We start from the raw sequence: 14,322 nt of genomic DNA, 5'->3' as shown, positions 1-14,322 counted from the left end.
ATCAGACAGCAAGTTGCGTACTCTCCTTGCGCTGCAGCTGCTTCCCAAGGCAGAGCTTCCGTGCTTGCCATGTACAGGCAAACGTAAGCAACTGAAGTGAGCTCAGTCATCAGTCCTTGGGGCTCTCCTACCATACTGTTCAAGGCGCTGAACACCAAGTCCCTTGCTGCTCCTGCCTTTCGAACATCGGGGCGGACGTGAACCGCAGCCCCGAAATCGTAGAGGTAGAAGCAGCGGCCATCTTGCCGAGGCTCATTGTACACCCCCACATTCCTGGTACTTATGTCACAGTGAAGAATACCACGGCTCTGCGAAGAAAGTAAATATGAAAAAGAAGACACAAAACAACTTCTTGTACTTACATGTAGGACGAGAACAGCTTCCGTGAGGTCTTTGCACAGCCGATCCACTGTCGAGCCTCGTAGCGGACGGTAATTATGGATTGTTAGTAGCGGTCTACCTTCTAAACTTGAAAGAAGCACGGGCCTGTCTTCCCAGTAACCGGTGAAAACGAGCGACGGGAACAGAGGGCAGCCATCTAGCTGTTTAAGGAACTGTGCCTCGTTTTCGACTTGATGCCAGAAGTCGGCGTCAACACAGAGCTGCCTGATCTGATTCTTGGTCTCGTCACTGTGTCCAACTTTCATCACCATCTCCCGATAGTCGTCGACCACCTTCAACACTGCATTCGAGGCACTTTGAGCGACTCGAGAAACGAGCCACACGTTGTACACTGCTTGTTCTTTGTCTGTGGACAACGATATCATCTGTGGCAAGTCGACATCAGCCTTGATGTTCAGAACCTTGGCCACCCAAAACAAGAAGCCTAGCTCCTGCTTCATCGAGCCAGTTAGAACTAATCACTGATACAAATGTATACATCAACCTTCAAAGAGCGATGCTCTTGCTCATCCAGTGGAAGAGGTGTCGACCGCAAATCCCTGGTCAAAACCGAGACAAACGTGCCCTTCCTCAAGATCACGCCGGGACAAACGCCCTCGTCTCGTTTCTGTGCACCCTCGTAAGACAAAGCAATGCCAAAGCGACACAGGAACGATAGCGGTGACCCGAGCTGGTTGTCGGCATGGCTTGACGCCGCCTGCATCTGGATCAGAGCTGACATCATCTGCTTGCATAAGTCTCTAGTGCAAGACTTGTGCATGAATCGCTCAAAGGCACCATCCGATATGTGGCTCAGCTGCAGCTCATGTTTCACCCAATGGAAGCTGTCGTGCAGGCAATCCGAGGACAGGAGTTGCCCATTCTTTGCCGATGATGAAACGGGAGCAGTGTTTCTCCGGCGACTGGGCACCACAACTCTCACATAGTACTTGACGCCCTCTTGCACTATCAACTCCACCGTCTCGCCATGGATTTGACACCAGTAACCCTCATCCACATACGAGAATCTGGTGCCTTCCGGAAAAGGTGACTGCTGCTTGATTTTCTCTACCATCTCACCCAGCGTAGAACCTGGTCTTACCCACACCGCGCTCACATGCTCCTGCGCTTCCACAGCCTCGGGACTAGGCATTAGAGCTCCGCCAAAAGTACAATAGACGACATTGGGATCCATACCCTAGTGTGGGTTCTATGTCGGCTTACTACGTGCATGAAGAGGGGTTGACCGACAGGACAGTAGTATCATTAATTGGTATTGCTGTAGATCAGATTGTTGCTCGTGCACTGCTTGGAGAACGAGAAGGCTGGCTTGTTGGAGTAGCAGGAATCAAGGTGACAAGGAAACAGGGGCATGGTACGTTGGATTCTTTGTTGAAATTTATTTTGTGAAATGGGGCTTGGAAAAACTTTTGAGGTTTCTTCTGGCATGAAGTGATCATGAGTTGGGGTGGTTAGAGAGACATATTTATGAAATGTAAAGATTGCTCTGAACATGATAGTATTGTTCCACATCTATATTCTCAATCTAGTGTCATTCCATATTTATAGTTAAGTGATTAAAGTATAGTGGAAAATTAAATAAATTAAACTTGTATAAGAAAGAAATTCCAAAGTATTTATTTATCCAACCATATTTAATTTGGTTTATTAATTCTCTTTTGCTTTGTCTTAATAATCCCCACGTATTGAGCATTGATCCTTAAATATCACTATATGTATCTATTAAACACTCATTATCATGCATTATATGTTAATCATGTTGGGTTTTATTGATTATTTATGAAGAGTGTCTAGATTCACTAAAAAGGCATATCTATGAAATGTAAATTGTTTTGGATAAGATGGTATTGTTTTTGCATCTAGATTTGCAATTTAGCACCATTCCATCTTTAGTAAAATATATAGTTAATTAATTAAAATAGAATGGAAAATTTAGCTACTTATTGGAGTTATATATATAATAATAATAATGATTGTTACTATTTAAGACAGTGAGTAACAAGAAATGGCAAAAGTTCATTCTTATGAAAGAAACGATATTGGTCCTAAACATATTTCAGAAGTGTAATGATTATTCATTATAGATTAGTTAATTTTCAAAATGGTATTAAGAAGAATGATATTTATGATGGAAAAAGTGAGAATAAAGTGGTGTGATTTTATGAGGAGCAAGATGTTACATGGATAAAGTGGTGGTTTGAAAGTGAGTTTGTTTGTGGGTGTAATGTTAAGTTATATAACTCTATACATTGGAGATCAATATAGGCTTTCAACATGGATAAGCTACTTTTCTCTTCTTTCTTCCATTGCAGTGTGTGCTAGCACCATCATTCAAACACAACAATTTCAACCCTCCTAGAGTTCTCAGAAGGCAAATGAGGAAGAAGAAATTGCTTTTATGCATTCACAACATTTGCATCCATGGAAGTTGCATAATTCATCCTTCTCAACTTTTACCAACTCATAGTTCTGGTAATGACTTTGCAAAAGGTGTGATAATGCTCACTCTAGAGCAAAAAACAGAACCTAACTTTACTACAACTAGGATTTAATCACTCAATTTCATGAACAGGAAATTGAGTGATTAAATCCTTTATTTGCTAGCAGCATGATTAAACTCGACACTTGTTTTCTCTATGCAGAGTAAAGTTCGTTGCCTAACACAAGTATGTCAAGGCTTTCACTCACAACTTGTCTGTCGGGATGCATGAGGTTCGAAACGGAGGAGTTATCAGAAAGATGGTAAGCTGTCACTTTTCCATATGACACATTGATCAACAATAGGAAGTATTAACTGGGGTGGGAGATATCGACTCGGATAGGTGGATCAACTCCAAATAGCACTGTATGCAGGTATGATTGAATTAGCTCTTAGCAGCAGACAAAAGAAAGACAGGAGAGAGTATCATGAGAAATCGAACCACAACATTGTCAACCCTGCTACCATGTAAGTTTTGCAGGCACCTTGGCTTCATCAAAATTTGAGCAGATTAAGTAGGCTATGAAGAGCATCCCATACACCATACAGACAAGCAAATTTATCTGGAGAAGAATTGTTTAGAGAAGAAATGGATTTTAATCTAGGAAACCTGGAAAAAACAAGCATTAAAATCAACTTGAAGGTTCAAATATAATATTTTACATTGTTTGATACCAATGGTATACTAAGTTGAAAACCTTAGAACTGTATGGAATTTCTATAAATGTCCTCTAAGCTAAAATGGAATCATCAGTCCCTACATTAGCGTGCCATATAGAGCCACAAGAGTACATAAGCTGGGACGACCACCGAGGAGTGCTACGCCATCAATCCCATGCTCGAGGAGAGTTATGATCGCTGCAAGCGTTGGGCAGAGCCGTGGAGGTTTGCCAAGATCATAAGTTACTATAAGCTTCGATCCTGGGACAATAGAAACTAATTGAAACCATTGCTGCTTAACACATACCTATGTGACTGGGAGTTTCTCAGGCCAGCAAACTGTTGACGGATGCAATCGATAAATTGCGTTTCTACACCCAGGACGCGTTTTTCCACCTCTACTTTCCTTCGTTCCTGCTCGGCTTGCAGCTGAACAGAAAAAAACGTGAAACGATGTTAGATCATTTTGGAAACAAGAGCTTTAAACCTCTTCAAGAGAATTCCGCATGTTGTGGAGTTGGATCCTTGCGCTCTGTAGCTCTCCGTCGATGCGTCGTTTCTCTTCTATATGCTGAAAAGTGGATTTGATCATCAAACTTTCACAAGATGTTTCCCTGACTTACTCTAGAAATCTCTCCGGAAGTCTGCTCTGCATACTTGAGCTTTTCAAGCTCCATTTTCTTCTCCAAAAGCCTTTCTCTGTCCTCTGCTAGCTTACTTTTTTCCTGTAGCTGGACCTGGAAAGAGAACGAGAAAAAATAAAATTTTGTGACCATGAGAAAATACTTCGTCCATGCCTTGTCACTGGTGAGTGCGAAAATTCTCTCTTCCAAGTCGGACTTGGCCAGCTCCATGCGATGCTGCAAAGTTCTGCTTTGAGCGATCTTTGTCTCGTACTCTTCGATTTCAGAGGTATGTTTCTGGACAAAAGAGCATACATATGAAAAATAATAACCACGTAGGAAACTAAAGAAACCTTTCTGGCCTTTGAAACTTCTCTTCGCATATTGTCAAGTTCAGCCTGCAGCGATAGAACTAAACACGCCATCTTGGATAAAAATTTTACGCTACCTGCAGCGATTCCATTTCAGATTTTACGTTTGCCACCCGGGCCAGCAAAACTTGCTCGGTTTGCTCCTGAAGTGAGAGGTATTATGTCAAGAAAAGAAAGCGAGGAAAATTTGGTACCTTTTCCAGTTGGAGGGCCTTCTCCTTTGCTGCAAATTGCATTTCAAGGGCCGAGGTCATCGATTTCAACGCATCAACTTCCTGTTAATAAGAACAGGCAGCGAAAGTTGGAACTTTATAAAAATTTCAAACACCCACTCGTAGCGCAGCTTCCTTCTCTCCATTGACGCGTTTAATCTCTGCCTCAAATTCCGCTTGCATCCTCATAACCTTCCATAGAAATGTTTTGGTTCCCATAAATTTATAGCTTAAAGAAACACCTCTTTTGCGTGTGCTTCGACGCTCGCCCTGTGCTCAAAGTCGAGCCTCTTGACATTAGAGATGGCGTTGTGCTGTTCGGTAGCAGCATTTTCTGTAGAAGTCCAAGAGTGTTAGAGTTGCCCACCACCAATTGCTTACCCTGAACTGACCGGAGCTGCATCAAGTGCTCGTTTTTGTTGCATGCAATCTGCGAAAAGTTAAAATGCTTCAAAACTCACTTCAGAATAGGACAAATGAACCTGATCTTTCAAAGAAATATTTTCTGATACTACTGCGTCATATCTTTCTTCTGCAGCCTTCACCCTTTTTCCAGCTTCTGCAAGAGCAGCCTGTAAACAGATTAACCAATAACAAGAAAAAGAAGCAAAAGAAATAAATAAAAAACGAGAAAGAAATCATTCTACTCACATTGTGCGCTTCTGCAGTGCTACTGGCAACTCGAGCATCTTCTGCTAGCTTTTCCTCAGCATGAGCGAGTTTCTGAATCACTACAAACAAGTAACAAACAAAGGAGAAGAGGTTATGATCCCGTACTTGTTGTGTAGCGTATAACTCTTCCTTCACTTGATTCGCTTCCTTGTCGGCGTACTTTCTCAAGAGTGCTTCCTCTGTAAGCTCAAGCTTAAGAGCCTGGAATGAATCTGTTAGAATATCAAGTTGAGCTAGAAAGTCTGTGAAGAACCTTGACGTGGTTTTCAGCTTCCAAGACTTCCAGCTTTGTATCTTCCTTTTCTTTTTTCAGCAAGTCCTGTGTGCTCAAGTTTGACCGCCGATTTCCATAAAATTAGAGAACATAAAAACACGCACCACATGAGATTTCAGGTTGTTTATCTCTTCCACCATTGCAGCTATTCGTCCCGAATAAATTGCTTGCATGCCTTCTCGGTTCTCCCACTTGAATTCCTCCTAAACAATTATAGCTTAAGCTTAATGTGAAATGAATGGTATTGCTAACCTCAAGGGGATGTGGTACGTGAGCTCGAACATGAGGTGTCACACAGTTGGTACGATTATCCTCAACAAGTTTATCTAAACAACCAAATAAAACAAATCTCGAACAATCTCTTTGAGGAACTTACCAATCTCTGACAAAAGTTTCTGAGGGATTCCGTTGCCAGCAAGTTGGATCCCAGCTAGACTCGGATTCTTTTGAAGCAAGTTGATAAAAGCTGCAGCACCACTGGGACCGATAGAATTCCATCTAAGGTCTGCAAGTAATATAGTCTTGGCGCGGAAAAATCCACAAAAGAAAAAAACATTAGGTACCTATGAAGCAGAGGGAACGAGTCCCACGAATAGCATTTGCCAAAGCAGCAGCGAAAGACGGCCCTATTCTGTTGTTTCGCAGATCCAGCTTATGAAAAAAACACAAGACAAGAAATAATAAGGGGGAACGACAAGCAGAAGAATTACCTCCGTGAGAGTGGAGCTGAGAGCAATAGCCGATGTTAGAGATAATATCCCGGTGCGAGCTAATCCGATGCTGTTACCTTCCAGCAGGAGTCTACATACGTACATTAAATTTGAAAGAAAGATAGAATCTAAATCATACATGCAAACCTTTGGAGGTGTTCACAGCTTCTGATAAGTTCTGCTAGCTCATCTGCTTTGCTGATATTGCATCCTTGTAAAAGAAGAGGAAAATAAGAGAAGAAGATAAAGTTTCTATCACACGAACAAATACCGGAAAGATCGATCTCCGTGATCACAGTTTGGCTGTTTTCCACTGCTTGCAACAGCTCGCTACAACCTGCAAACAAAATAAAAACAATGCAGGTTTAATCGGGAAAGGAAACAAAAAGAGTAGAAAATCTTACCATCGGAGCTGAGAGGAGGATTAGACACCTTGAGAGAAGTTCCAGAGATGAAAATGCGGGCATCTGTTTCATCAGTCTGGTCGTTGCTTTCCCTTCCCATGAGACGGGAAAGTAGCAACGACCCAGGAGCAGCCATCGCGAGGAGCCCTAAAAACCAGAGTCCATCTCCAAAAGTTGGCTCTTTTTATTCTATAAAAGAGAGTCTTTCCAAAAATTTGAAGCAAAAAACGCGCCTGAAAGAAAAAAAAGAAAGAAGTTGGCAATTGACAAACTCGAAATAAGTAATTCTTTTCTTTCTTCGCACCTGAGCTTGGCCACACAGCATCATTCCAAGACCTGAATCTAGAAATCTCAGAATTTAGAACCAAAAAAAAAGAAGAAAAAGTGACAAAACCTTGCGATTCATGTCTCAAAAACTTCTCCTCAGGCAGCGCGGCCAAGAGTTCACTACGCACAAGCTATAGGAAGAGATCTCTTGATTACTTACTGCAGAGACACCAGAGATATAAAGGTCAAATGCCAAAGAAACAAAACTTCAAGCTCCTACGTACCTCGTGGAGCTTGCAAAAGTAAACTCTTGTTCGTCTTTCCGACGATGGCCTTGACCGGGACGCTCAAAAGGAAAAAAACGAAAGAAAGAAAGAAAGAAAGAAAATAACCTTGTTCTTCGTCACAGCTTCCACTCACCCTTGACCATCAAAGCCGGTGTCTGGCATTGCTTGTTGAGGACATACAACAACCCGGGCTGGAGCGTAAATCCTTGTCCAAAGTCATACTTCAGAAACGCTTCCACTTGGAACTGCGTAGACGACACCTCGGCCTGCCTTCCTGTGACATCCGACTCCTCGTCCTTGAGGGAGCTCCAGAAATCTCGTCTCGATCGTCCGAGACTGACTCCCCAGCCCACACTGTCCACTGACGCCTCCTGTGCCAGACTTAGAGACCACACCAGCTTTTTCTGATCGTCATCCTGTAACCAGTCGCCTCTTTCCATCTGTAGCCAGCCCCCGAGACAAGCACCTCCGCCAAGGTCCATCTCTCCCGACACAGCAAACGCTTGCATCGCAGTGCCTTTCGGTTCGTATGCCGGAGCCTCTAAACTCCACCTATCTCCGTTGCTGAGCGCTTGAGAAACGGAGCTTGAGCCTGACGTTCTCATTGTATCTACACCCGACGAGCGCAGGGACTTTGAGAGGACGAAAGGCTTCATCTCGCTCCAGTGTAAACCAGTTGCCGACGGCAGTGGTGGACTCGGCCAGAAGCGGTTGAGCGCGGAGAGAGAGAGCGCTAGCTGCTCGGTCGGCTGATGGATAAACTGCGCGAGCGTACTCAGGCAGAGAAGTCCGTTCGAATCGCCCCAGCCGGAGATGTACTCTGACAGAGAGGCGAGCGTGTTTGAGCTCCTGTAAGTTGCACCGATTGCGGAGCCTTTGCAGTGGCTGAAGAGAGAAGGACCAGAGCTCGTAAACTTTGTCACTGCCTCGCCCTGGAACACCAAAAACCATAAAATGTTAGCCTCAAAGAAAGTCTGTGCTTTACCTGGAGAGGATTCACAACTTCTGTCATGTCCGTAGCTTGAGCACCCAGAGGAACTAAAGAAAACTTCGTCTCATCCGTAACTTTTGTTGCGTAAGAAATCTTCGCAAGTCGAATTGGTCCTCCAAGGCCATTAGTACCAAAGCCACCATCCCCGGACACACATTTCGTCGTCAGTAGATCATTGTCGTCCCGAAAAGGCGTCTGGAAGGTAAACTCTGCCTCGAGCCCGGCTGGGAGCCCAGACTGTTCCAAAGCCGAGCGTGAGTTGTAGCTACTTGAATCCTGCATGAGCACGAAAGCTCCTCCCGCAGCCACCCTGCCTTTGATCGTTGTTCTTTCAAGACCACTCGAAAAATCCCTCGTAGACAGGCCGAGCTCGAGCTTCTCAAGCTTTTCACGCAGCTTCATGATATCCGTGAATGCTTCCTTTTGGAGTCTCTTGAGTGCTCCAGTCTGGAAAGAAAGAAAAAAGATGAGTTCCAGGAACAAAAGGAAGAAAGATCATACCTCGGAAGCTTTCGCAAGATTGTCGCTGCGAGACAATTGCTCGATCACCGAAGATGCAACCTCTTCCACGAGACCCTTTCCTCGTTCTTCTTTGCTATCTTCTTCTTTGTTTTCGCCAAGCACAGGCCTGTGAAGAGTGCCTTCGTTCCCTCTACTGCCACCGCCGCCACCGCCACGACCACCGCCACGACCGCTATTCCTTGCTCCTCCACTTCCTCCGCTTCCTATCTCGGGATTTCCAAAATCCGAGGAACCAGAGCCGAATCCCAGCTTGGATAATCCGAAAGCCGCAATGCTGCTACCGCCAAGAACAGCTGCAGCGCCTCCGAACAGCTCCCACTTGGGGCGCTTGCCCGATCGCGAGGGAAATCTCTCGCTGCCGTCTTTCTTTGCGGCGATTCCATTCGAGCAGCCGCGCTTGCGAGGAACGCGTACCTGGTCCTTCTTGGAGCTGTGCGCCTGCGCTGTGGACGAGGATTCCAGCCGCCTCCCGCGAAAAGCCGCTGGGCTAGACAATGCAGCCATCTCTTCGCATAAACCCTAAAATATTTCCTCACTCTTGGGCCTTCCATCGACGCTCTGTCGCGCATAGATCGAGGCAGAAAGATCGGTAAGCAGTGAAGGAAAGGATCCAGGAATCAAGAAGGATTCTCCAGGGTTTATGGTTCCCTGGAGCAAATGTAGGTCCAAGCGGCACTCCAGCGCTGGATTTCGATCGCTCAGCTCCTCCATCGCGGCAAAAGGATCGGGAACTAGCCAGGAATCGATCGCGATCGCGGCGCCATTGAAGAATCGGGAAGAAGAAGCATCTGTGAATAAAGAAATCGTAAAGATTTGGAGCAATAGTGAAGAAGAAGCATCGATTGCGAGGATTTCCAGTGGCAATAGCTCCAGGTCGAGATTTATTTGCGAGCTCCGGGCTTGCAGTAGCGCCAGGGATCTTAGAAAGGGGAAGGCTCTCCACGCCGAGGCACTGAGAAGAGGATTCTTGGCTGGTATCTACGTGGAGAACACACTGGTGGATATGTACGCGAAGTGCTGGAGCATGGTGGATGCCAGGAGTGTTTTCGACGCCATCGGAGCTCTCACGGTGGTCTCTTGGAACGTCCTGTTGATGGGCTACGTCGAGAATGGTGATCCAGAGCTGGGCTTGGAGATCTTCTCGTCGTGCATGGACTGTGAGCCGGATGCCTGGACTCTCGTTGCCGCGATCAAGGCGTGTTCTTGCTTGGCCGAGAAGGAAGATGGCGAGAGTTTTTCTTCGGTGGTGAAGAAGACCACGTCGCTCAAGAGAGGTATGTCTGTGCATTCTAGAGTTTTGCGCTGTGGAGACGTGTTTATCTCGACTTCTTTGGTTGACATGTATGCGAAGTGTGGGAGCCTGGAGGATGCTCACAGGGTGTTCGACTTGATGCCTTGCCACAGCGTTGTTTCGTGGAACTCGTTGATCCTCGGCTACGTACAAAGCGGTGAAGGGAGCCTGGCTTTGCTGGTGTTCTCCGAAATGCAGCGGAGAGGCTGTGCTCCGAATGCTCTAACTTACACTGCTGCGTTGAAGGCCTGTAGCAGTGTGGCAGCCAACGACGAAGGGAAGCTTCTCAAGCTCAAGAACTTGGAGAAAGGAAGAGCTCTTCACTGGCAAGCTACAAAAGCAGGTTTGGACTCGGATCTTTTGCTGGGAAGCACTTTGATTGACATGTACGCGAAGTGTGGCAGCCTTGTGGATGCAAGCAGGGTCTTTGACAGGATGCAGAGAAAAACAGCAGTGTCATGGAACGCGCTGCTACTTGGCTATGCGGAAAACGGTGAAGGCCATCTGGCTTTGGAGCTCTTCTCACGTATGGAAACCGAAGGCTTTGCTCCGGACTCGAGAACTTACGTAGCTGCTCTCAAGGCGTGTGCTGGTCTAACAGGAAAGGAAACAGGAAGCCCGGTTGGAGGACAGGTTGTGAAGATCTCAAGTTTAGAAAAGGTGATGGCCATACACTCTCGCGCGAGGAACAGGGGGTATGACACAGATATCTACGTCCAGAATACTCTGGTAGATGCTTACGCAAAATGTGGAAGCATGTGGGATGCTCGTGGTGTGTTCGACAGAATGCTATATCGTGGTGTTGTTTCATGGACTGCGTTGATACTCGGTTACGTAGAGGCTGGGGAAGAACAGCTGGGCCTGGAGTTATTTGAGCAGATGAAAGATCATGGTGGCCAGCCGAATGCTCGCACTATTGTTGCTGCTGTTAAGGCCTGTACAGGACTGGCAACACAAGAAACGGGCCAGAAAGTCGAGGGTCGCAGAAAGCTTGTCAAGTCCGAGGCTCTAAACAGGGGCTTTCAGATACACGCCGAAGCATCGGCAAGCCTTTGTGACGTCGACAGTTTCGTAGCCAGCAGCCTTGTGAACATGTACGCGACTTGTGGCAGTCTGGCCGATGCTCGCAGCGTTTTCGACAAGATTCGCAAGCCCGACACAGTTTTATGGAACGTTTTGATGCTGGGGTATGTTGACAACGGTGAAGCTGAGCTAGCTCTGCATTTTTATTCGTCGGTGATGGGGCATACGGGCTGCCAACCAGATGCGTCAACATTCGTCACGGCACTCAAAGCATGTGCGGCTCTCGCTGACGCGAAAGCAGCTAAAGCAGTTCACGGCGATATCGTCAGGCAACACGGACTGGACAGGAACGGGGAAATTCTCCTAAACTCTCTGGTGGACGTCTACGGAAAATGTGGGAGCATGATTGAAGCTCAGCAGGCCTTCGATCTTATACCGACTGAGGACTTACAGGTGGGAGCTTGGAACGCGCTTTTGGTTGGTTTTGGCCGGCAAGGCGATGTTAAACAGGTCTTCAAGGTCTTTCAGATAATGCAGGACGAAAGCTTCAAAGCCGATGGCATCACCTTGAACTGCGTGCTCACGGGCTGTAGTCACGCTGGTCTGGTTGAAAGGGGGCGAGAGTTTTTCCAGTCTATGGAACACACATTTGGTATTCCTCCAGACGTAGAGCATTACACTTGCGTGGTTGACATGCTCGGACGGGCCAACAAGCTAACCGCTGCACTGGAGGTGGTGAAGTCCATTCCGACCAGAGTGGACGCCGTGATCTGGATGACCCTTCTCACTTCGTGCTGGAAGTGGAGGAACTTGGCCATAGGGAGGGTCGCGTTTGATGCTGTGCTTCAGCTTGGAAACAACGAGAAAATCGACGCGGCTTACAATCTGATGGCCAATCTTTGCTGGAGCGCTCAAGCTAACGAGGCACGCTGTCCTTAGCTGATCATCATCGGCTTCTCGTGGTGAGCAGACGTGGTGAGATACTGACTTTGTATTTTATAACCAATCATAAGTTGTTGTGGCTGCAGGAGAGGAGACTAGACTTTGGCCCTTCTTCAATATCGCTTCACCAAACTCGAATCTTCCTGGACTTCGATGAAAGCTCGTGAAGTGAAACACAGGTGATGTGTTCTCACAGAAGCCTTAGAATTTTACCTTTGTTCTTTTCTTTCTACTAAATGAAGGGCAGTGATGCTGCTGCAGATTCCAAATGCTGGAGATCGCTCGATCGAAACCAACGAACGACGTACGAAAAATATCTTACGCGCTCCGCATGGTACTACTGCTGTAAGTTCGAGTACTGTCATACCATACTTAGTTTGGTTATCATCCTCATTCATCAGTGCTCTTAAATTTTTCTTGCTACGCAGCGGCCCGAGCATTAAATTTGCAGAGATTTTTAAATTTGTCTGGTGACGATGTTTACAACACTCTGGCACGTGACAACGCGGACCATGCGATGCGAGGCAATTCAGACAGGTAAAAATGTGAAGGATTCAAAGATTTTTCTCTTTTTACGAGCGCTGCAAAAGCCAGCTTTTCTCTGATTTCACGCATGCTCTCTCTCTCTCGCAGGCTTCCGTGGACGCAACTGCTTGTCATCTTGTTGCGAGCCGAGGAGCTTGTTGTTTGGAGCAACTTAGCCTTTCAAAGGAACGCGAGAATTTTGTCGGATTCGGACGGAGCCATGCAAATAAAGTGGGCCGCGCTCGTAAAATCAAAGCGACCATGTCTGGTACCCGACTGCGTCCATGGTTTGGTGGGTCTTTCCTTTCCAATTTTCGTGACTCTTCCGTTTTTCCTTTTCTGGATTAATCAGCAGCCACATCCGCTACGGAGATAGTTGCTCCACATATTATACGCTAGAAAATCTGCGCCTCTCTCCTCTCTCCACGGTAAGAGGTTTCGCGGTGTACTGAGAGATCTCGTTGCAAGCCTTGACAGGTGGGAATTGAATCCATCTCGCGATGGGATTGAGGAAGAAGAAGTCCTCCGCGAAGAAGAAGCCCGTGACGGACTTTGGAGCCGCGCTAGCGAAAGCCAGGCAAGAAACGGATCACATTTTCAAGCAGGCATCACAGGACGAGAATTCAAACAGCAGCAGCAGCAGCAGCGGCAACAACACCAACATCGACGACGAGAAGATCAGTCCGCGAAGCAAGGCAGCTGCCTGGGCATGGTACCAGCGCGGTGGAGGCAACTACAGCAATGGCAGCCCGGAGGACGTGAGGAACAGAGCCATGGTGGTGGTGCAGCGAACGTCCCGCTTCAAAGCCGAGGCTCTGCGAGTGAACGGCAGCTACACGGCGGGGGACACCATTGTCAAGGCGCACCAGAAGTGGGATCCAAACCAGTCGCTCTTCGACTCGTTCGAGCTCCTCTCGGTGGCCAAGGAGCTGGACAAGGCGCTCAAGGAGGCCTCCGCCGCGTCCATCACCACCAACAGGAACCTCGTCTCGCTCAGCTGCTCCTCGCAGACTTCCAAGAGCGGCGGTAGCGGCGGTGGCGGAGGAAGGAAGTACAGGGAAGCTCTGGCGGCGAGGCTGAGCCGATTCATCCCGGCCCCGGTGCTCTGCCTCTCCGAGGACGACATCGCCACCAAGCGGACTTTCAAGAAATCCAAGTCGGCCAGCAGCAGCCTGAGCAGCACTAGCAGCAATCTCGTCAGCAGCAGCAGCATCAGCAGTGACAAGAGCGACAACAACAACGCGATCAGCTCCAAGTTCTCGCAGCTCCTCACGTTTAATCCGTCTCCGGTGGTGGAGGGTCGAGTGGACGATGGCGATGGTCATCTTCTCAAGTTCCAGGACGAGGAGGGCGATGGAGATGAGCTCTACCATCACAGGCACGAGCATTTCCATCACCACCTCCACCACCACCATCACCACCTTGGCGGGAGGAGAGAGTGATCGATTCATCCATCCGGGGATTCGTCTTTCAGAGCAGCAATCACTCCTCGAGCCATGCATAGCAGGCTTTTGGAAGTTTGGATGGATTGACAGTAGTCACGGATTTGTGTGATAACGTTGTTCTCTTTGTCTAAACTTTGAGAGTGTTTGCTTCTTTGTTTCGTTTCGTTTTCACGTCTTTGTTTTGCGATTGAATGGCTTGTTTGGAAGTTTGCTATTAGTGTC

General features: G+C 47.1%; 3 protein-coding genes across 11 annotated transcripts; 2 read left to right on the top strand and 1 right to left on the bottom strand.

The window, feature by feature from the left end:
• Positions 1-3,507: 3,507 nt before the first annotated feature.
• Positions 3,508-9,382, bottom strand: LOC9628760 (leucine-rich repeat-containing protein 45). Of its 5 annotated transcripts, none has more exons than XM_024680026.1 (26): positions 7,359-7,461; positions 7,202-7,293; positions 7,112-7,149; positions 6,808-7,040; positions 6,675-6,740; positions 6,551-6,614; positions 6,404-6,494; positions 6,257-6,344; positions 6,070-6,198; positions 5,946-6,019; positions 5,798-5,896; positions 5,673-5,738; positions 5,525-5,620; positions 5,399-5,470; positions 5,230-5,319; positions 5,129-5,177; positions 4,990-5,081; positions 4,868-4,939; positions 4,730-4,810; positions 4,613-4,678; positions 4,518-4,562; positions 4,339-4,461; positions 4,165-4,278; positions 4,029-4,112; positions 3,849-3,970; positions 3,508-3,802 (listed from the first exon to the last, which is right to left on the bottom strand). In XM_024680026.1, exons 4-26 carry the CDS (start codon positions 6,941-6,943, stop codon positions 3,778-3,780), a joined length of 1,944 nt encoding a protein of 647 aa, XP_024535794.1. In that variant the 5' UTR covers positions 6,944-7,040; positions 7,112-7,149; positions 7,202-7,293; positions 7,359-7,461; the 3' UTR covers positions 3,508-3,777. The 5 variants fall into 5 exon arrangements, 3 of the variants coding, with proteins under 3 accessions (XP_024535794.1, XP_024535792.1, XP_024535793.1); XM_024680024.1 differs by having other exon boundaries at positions 3,508-3,739; XM_024680025.1 differs by having other exon boundaries at positions 3,508-3,970; positions 7,112-7,143.
• A 662-nt stretch (positions 9,383-10,044) lies between these two features.
• Positions 10,045-12,905, top strand: LOC9637702 (pentatricopeptide repeat-containing protein At1g11290, chloroplastic). Of its 4 annotated transcripts, none has more exons than XM_024680030.1 (5): positions 10,045-10,148; positions 10,226-12,309; positions 12,392-12,475; positions 12,559-12,667; positions 12,764-12,905. In XM_024680030.1, exon 2 carries the CDS (start codon positions 10,265-10,267, stop codon positions 12,125-12,127), a length of 1,863 nt encoding a protein of 620 aa, XP_024535798.1. In that variant the 5' UTR covers positions 10,045-10,148; positions 10,226-10,264; the 3' UTR covers positions 12,128-12,309; positions 12,392-12,475; positions 12,559-12,667; positions 12,764-12,905. The 4 variants fall into 4 exon arrangements, with proteins under 4 accessions (XP_024535798.1, XP_024535797.1, XP_024535796.1 ...); XM_024680029.1 differs by lacking the exon at positions 10,045-10,148 and having other exon boundaries at positions 10,168-12,150; positions 12,217-12,309; XM_024680028.1 differs by lacking the exon at positions 10,045-10,148 and having other exon boundaries at positions 10,168-12,163; positions 12,217-12,309.
• On the top strand, positions 12,871-14,253 carry LOC112340460. 2 transcript variants are annotated; one of them, XM_024680031.1, is made up of 2 exons: positions 12,871-12,947; positions 13,008-14,251. In XM_024680031.1, the coding sequence occupies exon 2, from the start codon at positions 13,156-13,158 to the stop codon at positions 14,095-14,097; it is 942 nt and encodes a 313-aa protein (XP_024535799.1). In that variant the 5' UTR covers positions 12,871-12,947; positions 13,008-13,155; the 3' UTR covers positions 14,098-14,251. The 2 variants fall into 2 exon arrangements, with proteins under 2 accessions (XP_024535799.1, XP_024535800.1); XM_024680032.1 differs by lacking the exon at positions 12,871-12,947 and having other exon boundaries at positions 12,948-13,083; positions 13,133-14,253.
• The last annotated feature ends 69 nt before the right edge of the window (positions 14,254-14,322 follow it).

This window comes from Selaginella moellendorffii, unplaced genomic scaffold, assembly GCF_000143415.4.
Source record: "Selaginella moellendorffii unplaced genomic scaffold, v1.0 SELMOscaffold_26, whole genome shotgun sequence".
Classification (NCBI taxonomy): Eukaryota; Viridiplantae; Streptophyta; class Lycopodiopsida; order Selaginellales; family Selaginellaceae; genus Selaginella; species Selaginella moellendorffii.
This window is presented reverse-complemented; position numbering and strand designations above follow the sequence as displayed.